Source organism: Rutidosis leptorrhynchoides, chromosome 1 (assembly GCF_046630445.1).
Source record: "Rutidosis leptorrhynchoides isolate AG116_Rl617_1_P2 chromosome 1, CSIRO_AGI_Rlap_v1, whole genome shotgun sequence".
Lineage (NCBI taxonomy): Eukaryota > Viridiplantae > Streptophyta > Magnoliopsida > Asterales > Asteraceae > Rutidosis > Rutidosis leptorrhynchoides.
In genome coordinates this window covers 690022042-690035371 of record NC_092333.1, presented here as the reverse complement: position 1 = coordinate 690035371, position 13330 = coordinate 690022042, and the positions used below count along the sequence as shown (strand labels likewise).

The 13330-nt window shown below is 35.6% G+C and overlaps 1 protein-coding gene across 1 annotated transcript; it reads left to right on the top strand.

The window, feature by feature from the left end:
- Window positions 1–1081: 1081 nt before the first annotated feature.
- On the top strand, window positions 1082–3672 carry LOC139886074 (uncharacterized). Its single transcript, XM_071869816.1, has 4 exons — window positions 1082–1468; window positions 2100–2197; window positions 2287–2352; window positions 2628–3672. Exons 1-4 carry the CDS (start codon window positions 1107–1109, stop codon window positions 3452–3454), a joined length of 1353 nt encoding a protein of 450 aa, XP_071725917.1. The 5' UTR covers window positions 1082–1106; the 3' UTR covers window positions 3455–3672.
- The last annotated feature ends 9658 nt before the right edge of the window (window positions 3673–13330 follow it).

Here is a 13330-nt window from a genome sequence, read left to right as displayed (position 1 = left end):
GATGCGATTTTGTTATTTTTGTTGTATATTGTACTGTATATATATCAGGAACAATATTAGGATGGTGTTTGGGCTTACACTTTTAAAGATAGATTTTGTATTTTTACAGCGACTTTTGAAAAATACATTTATCAATGAAAATGTAAACACCTATACATTGCAATTATTGCAGAATTTGAAGAATAAGGTTGATACATTTGAGTTCACATTACGGGGCAAAGACGAGAATTTTTCTTCAGATGGTAACGAGCCAGATAAGGGGGATGCTAGCGGATCCAAGGCTCCGGACGTTGGTTTGAACATCTCTTCGACTAGCAACGGATAGGGGTTGGTTTGAACACTATGTGTCTTGTATCGGTTTTGGTCCCTTGCGTTTGTGGCTATCATTTAGTTAGTTGTTAGTTTAATTTAATGTTTGTTTGGTTGTGACGCATTGTTTCTTTTTACAGTAGACTCAATCGTACATAGGTTAGGCGTTCGTTTTTATAGTTTCGAGCCTTCTGTTATTATGTTTGTATACTTATTTGGTTTGTTTATCTTTTAATGAATTAGTCATTATTTTATAGTATTCATTATTTTAGCAAAACAAAATTGGAATTATTGCAAAAATTTTGAACATGTAAACTTATTATTCACTCCTGGCCACTTATTTTTATTTATTTTATATTTATATATTTTTTTATTTTATATTTTTATTTTTTACTTTGGTGAGATTAGTATTGTTGTTGTATTTATATTGTTTAAGGGTTTAATTTGACATTAGGGCTACAGATAAATTTATTTAGTTTAGTAAAATTACTTAAACAAAATGTTATAATAATACGGAGTAATTTCTATTTCTATCTCTATATATCTCAATCTCTATAAAAACTTCCACGACAATGAAAATATGTAAATTATCCTTATATTTACGGAATTAATATTTGATACATATTTGAAATTGAAATATTTGAATGTGTTGATTCTTGCCCTTAACCGACTCTTTCAAAGGGTAATTCCGTCATTTACTGTTGTTTTCCTGAAAATTACTCCCTAAACCCCGGACTCATAAATTAGGGTTTTATAAACACCCCAGTCTCCCAAAACTCACTCAAAAACCCTCAAAAATGGCGACTCGCGTTCTTCTTCGTAATCTTATTTCGTCTGCAAATCAAACCCTAATTCACCAATCCTTCACAAATTCCTCATACCTACTACGATTCCGGCCTATTCTAGCCATCGCCGCCGCTAATCTTTACCAACCTTCCGTTACGGCGACAAATGTCCGTCCTTTTTCAACTCGTCAGACCACGTCATCTCTAAATGATTCAAACCCTAATTGGTCAAATCGTCCACCAAAGGAAACGATCCTTCTAGAAGGTTGCGATTTTGAACACTGGCTTGTTGTTGTTGATAAACCTGAAGGCGAGCCAACTAGAGATGAAATTATTGATTCTTATATCAATACCCTGGCTAAAGTTGTTGGCAGGTAACAAATGATTATGTATCTGTATGTTTATTAATAATATTTTCAATTTATTGTTATTGTTATGTTATACAGTGATTATATGATACTGTGTTTGTTTAGTAAAACTTGATTATATGTGTTGCTTAGACCATTTCTAACCGTGACTTACGTCACAAGCAGTTTTGATACTTTTTGGCTAAAAAGTGCAATCGGACTGTGATTTGGAATGTCAGTTTCTGACATTTTATAACCGTGTGTGTCTAGCTTTTTGTGTTAAACATCGGGTAGGGTGATAGTGGTAAAATCTGATTGGAAATGGGGTGGGAAAGTAAATTAATTATAAAAAATATATATTAATTAAAATTAAAAAATCATTGATTGGTTAAAATGAAAACTGACAGAATTTTTTTTTCCCGTTGAGGGCCTGACTAACGCTCCTAACTGACGAAAACTGACGCCCCGTTAATGGCCCAGTTTTCGTCAGTTAGTGCCAACAGGGACTGACGGGGTAAAGTGACGCTCGGTTGGGTATGGTCTTATTGTGAGCAATAATGATTAAGGAAGTGATGTTCTTTTGTGTGTATGGATATATTTGGTATATGTATTAGTGTTAGTGTGATGTGCAATAAAAGGACACATTTTGGTTTTGTAGCTATGATGAGGCAAGGATGAAAATTTACTCGGTTTCAACGAGATGTTACTATGCTTTTGGGGCACTTGTGTCTGAAGAAGATTCGTATAAGATTAAGGGTAATTGATTTTTTCGACTTTTAAAGCCATGTTGTATTGTTTTTAATGTGAATGTATACGGAATGAATGACATTTGTTGTATCTAACAGAATTACCTGGTGTTCGTTGGGTGCTTCCCGATTCGTACTTGGATGTTAGGAACAAGGATTACGGAGGTATACGCTCTATTGATTATATTAACAGTTTTCAACCGGACTTATATATTAAAATATGTTAGATATTTCTATTATGAAATGTTTTATGGTGAATTTTGTTTTGTTTTTTTGGTTGAACGGATAAATGGATGAAACTCTAGGAAAAGCGTTAAAACTTCTAGCAAAAAAAGAATTTTAACTGGCTGAAGTTGTTTTTTTTATTAAAGAAAATGAGTTTCTTAGGTCATGTATTGATTGCCAATTAAGTAATTGTTGGTTTTATGAATTCGTATCAGGTGAACCTTTTATTGATGGGAAGGCGGTTCCATATGATCCGAAGTACCATGAGGAGTGGATTAGAAACAATGCAAGGGCCAATGAAAGGAACAGGAGAAATGACAGACCTCGCAACTTTGACAGATCAAGAAACTTTGAAAGAAGAAGAGAGAACATGCAGAACAATCGTGGACCTCCTAACATGGGGGGTGCACCTCCTAACAACATGGGTGGACCCGCTGGCCCCGGCGGACCCCCTAACATGGTTGGACCTGGCGGACCCCCTAACATGGGTGGACCTGGCGGACCCCCTAACATGGGTGGACCTGGCGGACCCCCCAACATGGGTGGCCCTGGCGGACCACCCAACATGAGAGGACCAGGCGGACCCCCCAACATGGGAGGTGCACCGCCTAGTAATATGGGTGGACCTCCTAACACGGGAGGTCCGCCACACGCAAACATGGGTGGTCCCCCACCTAATAACATGGGAGGAAGACCGCAAGGTGGTTATATGGGTGGTCCACCTAATGTTCAAGGAGGTCAGCCCAACAACTGGAACGGGCCACCTCCACCCTACAGCGGAGGGCAGAACCCAAATATGGGAGGAGCAATGCCGCCAAACAATATGGGAGGGATGAGGCCGCAGAACGTGGGTGGTGGGATGCCTAATAACGCTCCTAACTACCACCAGCAGCAGGGACAGTATGGACAAAATAATGGAGGAATGCCATACCAGTCTGGGCCGGGCCCCAACAATTATCCTCCCAATGTAGGTAATGGAAACTCTTACCAGAGCCAGGATGTTCCCGGAAGAGACATGCCTCCTGCAGCCAACTATGAATGAGTGCAACATGGATGCCAAGATGTAACTTGTTTCATTTATTGTGATTGGTGTTCATTTTTACTTTTTAGATGATAAGATGGTCTTTACCAATGATATTTGGCTTCATCAGAATTTTTATTGTCATGCGTGTATGCGGATCTGGTTTTAAGTTTATCGTATATTGTATAGCTTAGTAACATTATGATGGTCTATCTGTGCTGCATCCAGTCTTGAACATACTAGTGTTTCTGGAGTTGCATTTTGGTTGTGTATGTGGATTCTGATATGTTATTGCAGGCTTGCAGCTATGAGGCATTATGTTTATTTGTTCGTTTTTGTTTCTGATCGTGTCTTGTTTATGTAGGCATAATTCTCGACTTCCCACAGGTAACAAAGATCTATGATGGTCTGATGTGACTATGGTTTGAATCGGCTGGCAAGCCTTTCAAACATTCATTTATTTATTTTATTTTTATTTTTGCTAGTTTCTTTATCTGTGGCCTGAGTTCCAATGCGATGTAGGTCTACCACGTTAACAATAGTTTCTTTATGTATTATTATGCTCCCAAGTCAATTTCTATGGTTTACAAAACATTGTTTTTTGCATACATGTCACCCCTGAAAATTCATGCAAGATATGAATAATGTGCTAGTTACCTTCGAGACATCTAAAATGAAATGAAACAAGAAGGTTTCTTTTCGAATGCTATATGATCGTTATAACTTGACTCACAACTCTATATGATCGTTATGACTTGAATACCATGTCACAGTAATGCGATGTTGATGTCTCATTACCCTGTCCACCTCAGCTGCTTTTCCTGTTGTTTACCCTACTAAATCTGCAAGTTGGTACTCCGAAAAGAGAATAATCTTCATGTAAATGAATTACTTTACGTGGGCTTCATTGACCCTTCTTAAGACCACTCACATCGGGCATGGTCCTCGCTTTGCCCTCGATGGCACCAATGCCAGTGGTGTGCCTGCACCAGGCTCGGCCTGGATTTTGTCTTCGGATAGCATATTGCAGCAAGAAGCATTTCGGGAAATATGTTATTGATGGTCTGGGAGGAAATGGGGAGAACGTGCTGATGTGATGTGACTGCTTGTTATGGTGAGGAATGCTGTTATTGTTGGGAGTTGTCTAATGGACATTTTGGCTTCAGTTTTTATTTTATTTTATTGATATTCATTCTATTTTAATTTGCTTAAAAGTTGCACACCGTTTTGTACATCAGTTATAGACTACTCGATAAACTCTCATGATATGAAAAATCATTTTCATTATGATAGAATATAAGAGGTAACGAAATACAACGTCACTTACATTTGAAAGCAATAAACGTAGTGTTTATCAAACTACAAATTTAAAAATGATGATGAGGATCAGGACCTCCGGGCGCAAGTCTTGTAGGAACGTCTTCTGACATTGCCCTCCTCCAATAATATTGCAATGTCGACTTGTTAAACCCATGTTTATTCAACACGACACTTAAATCTTTTCTAATACTCATATCACCGGAAACATTGTTCAACAACCTTGTGCCTTGTGAACCCGATATGTAAACGAACATAAGTGCTAGTAGCATGTAAATGGTGAGTTTAGAAACATAGGCCATTTGGTCAATAAAATGGGATAAGTTGTACAAGCAAAATGAGTCGCTTATATAGTGCAAATAAGAGACCCGAGACAAAAGTGGGTTAGTGGGACTAATATATCTATTTTTTTCGTTGTGTTTAATGTTTATATACTTAATTCATTATTTAGAAAGAGTACAAAAACAAAAAAGTACCTTCGTTTCAAATTTCAACAGACGGCCATCCAATTCGATATCAGATTAATGTGAATATCATATAACTTTAAGTTTATATAAACCATCCCAAGGTAGCCCAAGTGGTTGGGGGCTCTGAGATCCTTGCAAGAGGTTTCAGGTTCAATTCTTGAGGTGGCCAGGGAAGGGTTGGAAACAGTCAGGAGTATTCCTGATGGGCTGCGTACACTAGAGTATGGGGTCGGATTACGGGCTGCGTACACTAGAGTATGGGGTCGGATTACTCGCCCTTCCCGGGTAATCCGAACAGGGAAAACCTTACAACTTTATAAATAATATTACTTTGGTGGAATTGGGTATTGTTGTTGTTGTTTAAGTTTATATAAAACTTTATTTTTTTAGGGATTCATATTTATGTAATAACTAAGCATACAACCAATTATATTAATTGATTGGTTTTATCTTTTTATTATAAAAACACCGATAATGATAATAAACAGGAAGTGTTCTTATAATCTTGTTTTGATTGCCAGTTATTAATAGGAAAATGTTCTCCCAATTAATAATATTGTTATTTTTGTTATTGAAAGTACTATACTATGATTGAAAAAATACAACTTGCTTAATAGAGACCTTGGCCCTCGAGTAGATGGAGAGATAACTTTTTCTAACATTGATGGAGAATTTTTCTTTACCATGGATAGAGAAATGACTTCCTCTTACTTTAGACTCTTTGTAACAACGCATAAACAACGGTGTGGGATTTGATGTTGATCAAAACACATGACCCAAATGGACAAGGTGTGGGTTGAAAACCAACGACCAAAGCAACAACCACGAGATCCACGTGTCAAATCCTTGCTGGTTCACGATTATTTTGATTATTTTTTTTATCCATTCTACCAATCATTTTACCACATCATCATAACACGCCTCACCCACAAACCTCCATCCCACATAACCATTACTTCACATTTTCAACTTACACTGCCACATTATAGGGAAAAAAATTCACTATAAACCCACACACCCAGCTGTTAAAAATGGTCTTAGAGCATGAAAAAAATTGTCTAGATCTCACATCATTCATACTCTAGATTGATAGAATTGAGTATTCACTACTACATTCCGGCTCTTTTAGACGTGTGGGAAAAGGCTTTTAGACGTGTTCTGCAACACATCTACATGTGAGGGCTCCAAATGAGTGTACATTCCGGCTCTTTCAGAAACATTTGCGCCGCTTATAGAGAAAATTGTAATATATCTATATTTGAATTTTTAGACTAACCAACTCATAATTTTTCTATAATTGATTAGTTGTGTTTATTTTTTCAGGTTAGGACAGATAAAGAAGGCGGGGATGCCTTGTTAACTCATGTGGGGAAGGAACACGGTGGTCGAAAAAGGGGTTTAAGTAGCACAAGAGGATACAACAAAATCATAAAGAAACAGAAATCAGACGATAAAGGAACGAGGGTAACTGATTTAACTGATGTTATTTTTCTTACAATATTTAAATGCTTACTTACTACATTTTATATTTCATGTTTGCTAATGAGAAGTCTCAGGAAAACCAAAAGCATGATGATAAAGAGGATGTTGTTGATGAAGATAATGATGATGATGATGATGAAGAAGATGTAGATGATGAAGAGAAAGATGATGATGAAGAGGACGTTGATGAGAAGTCTGATGATGAAGATGATGTTGATGATGAAGTGGAAGGTGCTATTGAGAAGTCTCAGGAAAAGGAAAAGGATGTTCAACATCAGAAATTCACCAAAAAATTAGTGAAACAATCGAAACACATAAAGGTAACTGATTTAACTAAATGTTGTTTTTTCTAGACTTTTAAATTACTTACTACATTTAGTTATTCATGTTTGTTAATGAACATGATGTTGAAAAAGAAAAGCCTGATGAAAATTTAAATGTTCATGACAACATCAATGAAAAAGAAGATGCAGTGATTGAAGAAGATGCAGAGTTTGTTTCATATGATGATGTCCAAATGGTGATGAACGAAGACGAAGAAGAAAATGTGGATAAAGAAGAAGATTATGTGGTTCGAGAAATAAAAGATGGAGTGTTTAAAAAGGTTAATGAAGTAGAAAAAGATGCAGAGTTTTCTGACGATGTTGATGAAGAAATGTTGATGGAAGACGACAAAAAAAGAACACCTTGATGAAGATGTTAATGAAGATGTTAATGAAGAAGTTAATACAGAGCAAGATCCACTGATTAGATATATTGATGCAGAGCTAACAAATTTCAGAATGAAACCCAGTCCTCCACCAAGAAGAAGGAAGTCTGAAAGAATCTTATTACAGAAGCTTTCAAAAAATGTTTTCGTCAAAGATGGCACAGGTATGAGTGAGAACAATCCAATCAAATTGTAATTTGTGATGAATATTATTGATGCTACTATGACTATGTTTGTTAATGTATATTTGTGATTCTACTTTTTATTGGAGCTAATGAATATTTGTGATGCTCCTTTTGTATGAAGTTTTGATATGGTAATATAACTGTCTTTATTTATGGTAATTTGTCAATGCAACTATACTTAGGGTTATGATTAGGGTAATGATTGTACTTTGGGTTATGATTGCCACTGAAGGTGGTTATAAGGTCAACATTGCTTATCATATTGGTTATTGGGTCTGATTTGACATGTATACTACCTCATGGGTTTTTTCCTAAATTGGAGTGAGCGTTGAGTTGTTATTACTTCACCAAACATAGGTTGGTTTCTGAATTAGGCATATATATAATAGACTGGGTTTATATGTTTGGTTTTCTTTTGGTTGCCATAGTGTGCAGCAGGTAAATAATCAGGTTATCCAGGTTTTGTTATCCAGGTTTTGAGTTGTTATTACTTCACCAAACATAGCGTTGAGTTGTTATCCAGGTTTTGTTTAAGCTGACCCGGTTGGTTCTGCTACTACTATCAGGTTGTGTTTGCCTATTGTTACTATATAGTATAACTTTCTTTCATTGCATAATAAGGGTTTATATGTTATAGGTTATATATAGTGTGTTTATATGATGTTAATAAACTTTATATGTTGTTAATATAGTGTTGTATGATGTTTAGAATCGTGTTGTGTAATCGCGTCAATCATGGCGTGTTAAAACAGTGAGATGGTTGTGTGTCGTTTGTTTGTCCAGTTCTGCTCCAGGTCTGCACTACATGTCTACAATCGTGTTGGGTAATCGTGTGAATCATGGTGTGTTATATAGTCAAATTGTTGTGCTATAGATCCAATCAAACATGTGTTATAAACCTGATTCAAACATGTGTGAATGATGTGATATTATTAACGTTCATGTAAACCAGATTTATACAAACTTTCATAACAAACGACTTAAGATATAAAGAAAAAGAAATATTGAATTACCTCTGATGATTTTGAAGTCTCCATTATCTTTGAATCATGCGACGAAGCTAAACAAGCAAACAAGAGCAAGTCGAAAAAAAGAAGCTAAAAAGCGTGTGTTTTTATATTTCTGAAAAGATTTTTTATATTTTATATTATTTATAACTTCAATAACAATCTTATTTATTTAAGGTATATAAAATTTTATAATATTATAATTATATTACATATACTTATCAAAATCCATTCCTAGTTATCAAATTATTTCCCAACTCTTCTATAACTAACTAACTAACTAACTAACTAACTTCCTATTAATTAAACGTATTTGTTTACTATCCCGTTCAATATGGAACCCTAAATAGACGTGTTAAGCATTTAGACGTGTTCCCGGCAAATCTAATAAGACGTGTTGCCAATTAGACGTGTTCTTGTTTCATTCAGACGTGTTCATGGTATACATAATTAGACGTGTTGTTAATTAGACGTGTTATTTGGAATATTTGTTAGACGTGTTGTCAATTAGATGTGTTCCCGGTAAAAGTAATTAGACGTGGTTACCAATTAGAGGTGTTAAACTTATTTAGACGTGTTGAAGATATCTAATTAGACGTGTTGCGAATATTAATTAGACGTGTTCCGTGTTTTTTTTGGTAGAAATCTAAATTAGACGTGTTCCGTGTGATAAATTAGACGTGTTATATAGTGAACACGTCTAAATGACGGGTTCTAAATGAGCCGAAATTGTTGTTTCTCTGCTAGTAACCACTTATTTCTATATTTACATAACTAAACATGCTTTAAAGTGTTGTATTGAACATCATAAAGTAACTGTGACGATGTACGGATGGTACAAAGTGGTGGAACTTTTAGTTATAATCTAGTCACCCTTTATGTTTTATTACTTTCTAAGGAATTCTTTAAAACACATAATAAGACATAAAACCCTTTACTTGTGTTTCATTGAACGATTATATATGATTAAACAGTCATTTTCAACTTGAATTGTATTGTCGTTTTGGTTTATGCCAAATTTTTTTGTTTACAACCATGACGTAGGATCAGAAAGAAAATTCGATCTAAAAAAGATCAACTTTTGTATATAAGTGAAGAAAACTTTTTAAGCATGATCCATAATCCATAATATAATACTCCGTACATGTCAACCTCAATTAAATTTGTGTAGTTGACAAAATATAAACTCAATAACCTTGAGTATACAGTTTACGTTACAATTCAGTGTACTTTGGATAAATTTTCCATTTTGTTGATATCGCAAAAGCCTCATCATATGAACTTAGTTGCAAGTGGACTACTTATCCTTAAAATAGGGGTGTTCCGCGTTCGATCACATTATCCTACACATGTCTACATTATCAAAATTTACCTTTTCAATTATCACATCATGGTCTCAAAGTATAGTCAATTAACAATGTAATTAGAGAGTATTGAGAGTAGGTCAAGTTTTCACACCGTGAAAAGATCTTTCACTGTGAACTTTAAGCTTCCTCCCTGTATTCACAATTCAAAGTAGAAGGACCAAACTTGGGGATTCAAAGAAGGTTGAAGTGGAATGTGTTGGTGATTTAGTATTATATAACAATCATTTTAGGTAATTGCGATTCACATGAAAGCAAGATTTGTCTAATAAACATGTTTGGAGAATGCAGAGTGCACACCTGCAGTGGCGAACTTAAACTCGGATACAGATGAGGCGAGTGTAAAAATTTAATAAATTTTTTAAAGTCAGCAGGGGTAAACAATAAAAAAACCTCATTTTTTGATAATTTTTTTAGTGTAAAATTTCTTTTCCCGTAAGATTCAGGTGGGGCGGATACCCTCTTTGTGATACACTAAGTTTCGTCCATGCACTCATGGTAAAGTTGACTAGACATTGTCGCGAAAAATAGGGAGGTCAAGGGGGTCGCTCCTCCTTGCGAGGTTCAAGGGGGCAACACTTATACCCAATCATTACTTCCAAACGGTATTCTCTGTCAAAAGTTGCACCTTCTCGTGTAAGAGATTTTCACGCCAAAAGAAGGGTTATACCCTTTCGTTCTGTCAATTTTTTTTTATTTTTTATTTTTTTATTTATTTATTTTTTTTTTTATGATTTTGGTTTTTGGAATTTTTGGTTTCATATCAAACACATACAGAAATTTACAAACGATCTAACACCTAGATTTGAATTCTTCAAGTCTTGAATCAAATTAGCGTTCTTGTCTTATCCAAATTACAATTTCGTGAACAGGAGGGTTGTAGGGTCGAAATATTTAAATGAGAAAATGATCTCACGATTCAAAAACCAATCGAAATTCAACCCTATTCTAACAGAATGGTGGGCCATATTAGTTAGATTTTTCTATATCTGGTTTTTTTATAGGTAGATTTTTTTTTTCTGATTTTTTTTATATTTCCATAAGTGAAGACTAGCAGAGACACTCATGGATAGCGGCGGAACTTGAACCCGGATACAGGTGGGGCGGGTGTAATTTTTTTTTTTAAATCTTTCATATTCGGCAGGGACGAACACTAAAAAAATCCTTATTTTTTGGTAAATTTTTTTTTTAGTGTAAAAATTTTGTTCCGTAAAATCCAGGGTAGACGGATACCCACCTTGAGTTACTCTATGTTCCGCCACTGCTCATGGAAATCCATCAAACTCACTCCGTAAATGTCGGATGTCTTTGGAATACTTCCACTAATGGGACGGGAACAAGTTACTTCAATATAAAGAGTAATAAGTTGTAACAAAGTACTCAAAATTGGTTGTTCTCATTGGCGAAACTACTTGGGGGCAGGGGGCCGCCCCCAGTGGATAATTTTTTCAGTGTAAAAATTTTGGTTTTTTCGACTTTGCCTCTAGTGAAATTTTTTCCCCAAAACATTCAAATTTTGCCCAAAATTCTCCAACTTTTGCCCCAAAACCTTCAAATTTTACCCAAAAACCTTCAACTTTTGCTCAAAAATCTTCAAAATTTGCCTAAAAGCATCAATTTTTTCCCCCAAAACCTCCATATTTTGTTCAAAAAAAATGCCATGGTTTAATTTTTTTTGCCCCCGGTAAAAAAAATTCTAGTTCCGCCACTAATTGTTCTGCTAGATTTTCCCGAGTGATTGGTAGGGGACTAAATGAGTTTTGGATGACAAGTGTTGGATAAGGCATAAAGCATTAAACTTGTTTGCAAATTTCGTTCTAATGTTTCTTTGTCTACTTATAGAGAGACATGTACTAGTCAGATATTTGACGCAATTATATGTTCTTTTTATCATTGGTGGAATATAATTACTGACCGTAAAAACTTGTTATAGATGATCACATAACACAAATTATAAAAACTTGTATTAACCAAGACTAATCTTGATTTCAAGTAGTATGGTAGGCACAAACCCGATTACCCGGCTCGTAAACCTGAAAAAAACCCGAGTCCATATACCGGCCGGTAAACACGATAACACGACCTGTATACCCGGAAAATGACTCGAATACCCGTGGAAAAATCTATTTACCCAATAGTTCGTAAGTAAATGGGGATCCGTATATCCGTGGGGATCCCCATTAGTTAGTAACTAAATGACTAAATGGGAATCTAGCACGTCTGGGTTGGTCTGGGTTTGAGACATGTTTTCTTAATCGCGTCGGGTCTGGGATTACCTAAACCCAGTCAAAAGTCAGACCCGATGCAATAATAACATATAATTCCATGTTTTTTTTTATAGTTGCAGCTTAACAATAGGTAAAACTGTAAAAGACACTTAAAAAGAAAGAAAGAAGAAAAGTTGGGCAAGCCAATTAAAAACTAATAAAACTCAATTATACATTCATATACCCCTCAGATTTGTTCCAGTCCACTGATAATTCCAACCAACCAAACATGGAAATGCTTTTAGAACAATTATCTTATCTTTTTAGAACAGTAAATTAAATGGTAGAAGACATTTGACAAAATGTTAATACTACGCAAGGGCCACCTAAGCAAAATATTTGATCATGCATGGTCGGCCAGTGGACACTCAAGTTAGTCACATCAAAACCTTAAATCGTAAACAGATCATGTTCAACCAAACTTTCTACATTCAGCATTCTACTATGGGACTCAGTTATCACTTCTTAAACTTCAGCCACGTTAGATGTAAACATCCAAATTATATGATGACATAGACCGACAACAACTTTATTCATCATGTTTCCATGGACTTTTATCAAGAGATTGAGTCATTATATATTTGACTACATACACGTGAGCCAACTTACGTAATTGATTTTTATTGATCTTAGATTCAAATGACCACAACTTTAATGCTTGTAGTAATAGTATCATGCCCACATGCAAATACGAAAAGCCAATTTGCCTTGGTTATAGGCTAAATGGTGGACCACCACTAACAGATAGGATGGAGATAAAAAGATTAGGTTAAGTTGAACTCATACAAAATTTGGCATACAACTATACTGAAAACTGACCCAACTTTTCAGCCTTTGTAACCCATTTCATACCCTCTCAACGAAGTCCTAAACATAATTACCACTAAAGGTTGGCTTGACTGGTATGGGGTGGGATCCAACTTGGGATACTGCCAACCCACGTTCGATTCTCACTCCAAACAGGGAGTTTCCAACCTTTGATGGTACTGCCAACATCAATGCGATTTGGGAAGGTATCTGGGGGTTTTTCCCAACCTTCGATGCTACTGATAACATCATCGCGAATTGGGTGTTCTCCTAACGCGTGTGTGGGTCACAA